The sequence below is a fragment of the Myotis daubentonii genome, chromosome 21 (assembly GCF_963259705.1).
Source record: "Myotis daubentonii chromosome 21, mMyoDau2.1, whole genome shotgun sequence".
Lineage (NCBI taxonomy): Eukaryota > Metazoa > Chordata > Mammalia > Chiroptera > Vespertilionidae > Myotis > Myotis daubentonii.
The window spans coordinates 5,297,465-5,300,492 of record NC_081860.1 but is presented as its reverse complement, the minus strand read 5'-3'; the positions used below and the strand labels follow the sequence as shown (position 1 = coordinate 5,300,492).

The following is a 3,028-nucleotide window of genomic DNA, read 5'->3' as shown; positions in this document are numbered from 1 at the left end:
TTTATTTGCATTCAGTTCTGGAAATTTCCCTCTGGTACAGAGGAACCCATCAGAAGGGAATCTGGGGCTCAAGGCAAACTGTGAGGCGTCCTGCAGAGAAGGTCAAGTCCGTCCACAGTGCCCACAGTTCAGCCATGACCCCACTTTCTGATCCTGGCTGTCAAAACCAACCACAGTGACTATCGTCAGCTTTTTGGTCAAAGCACATGCTGAACTGTGGGTTCCACCCCAGTCAGTGGCCTGTGGGAGGCAGCCTATCAATGATTCTCTCTCATCATTGATGTTTCTATCTCTCTCTCTCTCTCCCTAACCTCTCTGCACTCAATAAAAACATTTTCAAATGTATTTTTAAAATCAATATGTAAACAAAACTTTAAAAGAAATATTTAAAACTTGCATTTCCCAATTAGTTTACTATTTTATGATAAACTGGAGGCCTAGTGCACAAAATGCATGCATGGGTAGCGTCCCCAGACCTGGCCAGCAATCAGGGCTGATGGGGGCCTTCCTTCATTCCATGCCGCCCCCTGGTGGTAAGCACATGTCATAGTGAGGGATCAGTATCCCAGTCAAACTCTTGTGGGGAAAACATGCATATTAGGATTTTAGATATATAGATGTTCTTGGGGATACCATTTGCTACCTTATCAATATGTGGGAAATAAAATATGATGATTTGCTACTGAAATATCTTATCATATCCTTGTTCAGTGCCATCATTTTGCCATTTTGAAACTAACCACAACAAGGGTATTTACATGAGGGAAGTTAACAAAGGTTACAAACCTAGACTTCACTTAATGTATTACTGAATGCTTATACTTAGAAATGTGTGGTGGAGAATGTGAACAATGCATATAAAGCCTGTAAGTAAATGGTACATGTGCATTTAAATTGTACATAGGTGAAAAATTGAGAAAAACATTTTGCTTACAGTATTCAAAACCCATAGTTCCATACAGCAAGAAGTCATTCCGTTTTTGAGGAATGAGTGAAATGCAAATATATAGCTTAGATTGTGAACTGTCCTCTTATTGCGCCAGAGATGTTCAGATTGGTGAAATGGAACCTCAGCCAATCATCACAGGATACTGTGAGAACCACGAACTCCCTGAAAGAGGTACCACTTCTTTTCTGAGGATGGGTGTTCTTGACAAACCCTGGGTCAGGCCCATTCCCTAGGCAGAGAGAAAGAAATGAAAATCCTGACAAGAATTCAGAATATTTAGAATTTATTCAAGCACAAGAGAGCACACAGGGATTGTGACTGATTCACACTGTTCAGGTGAGCCAAGTGGTAGAAGTGAAATCACTTCAGCCACAATCATTCTGAGGGACATCAGTCAGATAGGAGGACTGGGCAGAATGGCAAGTTTAAGTAGCTTCTTAAAGACTCACTTGTACCTGAAACTTATGAGAAATCTAGGAGAGTGTCGGTCCTGATAAAAAGGGATCATATTAAGGCAACTGTGTATCATAAAGTCTCTTTCATTGTTGTTATTCTGAGTAAGAAAAATGAAACATTCCCTTCACATTTATGGCCATTCTCCAGTGTGAAGTCTCAGGTGTCTCATAAGGCCATATTTTCGGCTAAAAGATTTTCCACAATCAGTACATTCATAAGGCTTTTCCCCAGTGTGAACATGCTTGTGGATAAGGAACAGCTTATTATCCCTAAAAGACTTCCCACATTCACCACATTCATAGGGTTTTTCTCATGTGTGAACTCTCTTGTGGGTAAGGAGGTGATTATTTTGCCTAAAGGACTTTCCACATTCACCACATTCATAAGGTTTTTCTACAGTGTGAACTCTTTTGTGGATAAGGAGCTGACTATTTTGCCTAAAAGACTTCCCACAATCACCACATTCATAAGGTTTTTCTCCAGTGTGAACTCTCTTGTGGGTAAGGAGGTGATTATTTTGCCTAAAGGACTTTCCACATTCACCACATTCATAAGGTTTTTCTCCAGTGTGAAATCTCTTGTGGATAAGAAGGGAATTATATTGGTTAAAAGATTTCCCACACTCACCACATTCATAAGGTTTTTCTCCAATGTGAAGTCTCCTGTGGATAAGGAGGTGACTATTTCTCCTAAACGACTTACCACATTCACTACATTCATAAGGTTTTTCTCCAGTGTGAATTCTCTTGTGGATAAGGAGCTGCTTATTATCCCTAAAAGACTTCCCACATTCAACACATTCATAAGGTTTTTCTCCAGTGTGAACTCTTTTGTGGATAAGGAGCTGACGATTTTGCCTAAAAGACTTCCCACATTCACCACATTCATAAGGTTTTTCTCCAGTGTGAACTCCCTTGTGGATAAGGAGCAGACGATTTTCCCTAAAAGACTTCCCACATTCACCGCATTCATAAGGTTTTTCTCCAGTGTGAACTCTCTTGTGGATTAGAAGAGAATAATTGCGGTTAAAAGCTTTCCCACATTCACAACACACATAGGGCTTCTCTCCAGTGTGAATTCTCTTATGGATAAGGAGCTGACTATTATCCCTAAAAGAGTTCCCACATTCACCACATTCATAAGGTTTTTCTCCAGTGTGAACTCTCTTGTGGATAAGAAGGGAATTATTGCGGGTAAAAGCTTTCCCACATTCACAACACTCATAAGGCTTTTCTCCAGTGTGAATTCTTTGATGTCGAATGAGTTTGGAATTCTCACTGAAGGACTTCCCACAATCTATGCACTCATACCGCTTTCCTCCAGAGTGAAATCTTTTATGTCGAATGAGGGTAAACATTCCTCCATAATTTTTCCTACATTTGCCACACTCTCCAGAACACACATCCTGACATCCAACAACTTTCAAGTTGTGGCTAGCAGCGTTTTCACATTCATCCCACTGGTGATGACTTTTTCCACTGAGAAAATCCGGTGAAATCTCACTGCCACAGTGTAGCTCCTCAGTGTTATGAGCTGCCTGGTGCTGGACAAGCTCTGAGGAAGTTTGAGAATGTTCCTCAACCACCCTGTTGGTTGAAGTCAGCTCTGATAAGTAAAAGCTGC

General features: G+C 40.8%; 1 protein-coding gene across 1 annotated transcript; it reads right to left on the bottom strand.

Moving 5' to 3' along the window:
• Positions 1-1,011: 1,011 nt before the first annotated feature.
• On the bottom strand, positions 1,012-2,762 carry LOC132223018 (zinc finger protein 135-like). The gene is given in 2 exon segments (XM_059678414.1): positions 1,012-1,178; positions 1,580-2,762. Coding segments are annotated over 2 exon segments (1,350 nt in total).
• Positions 2,763-3,028: the final 266 nt, after the last annotated feature.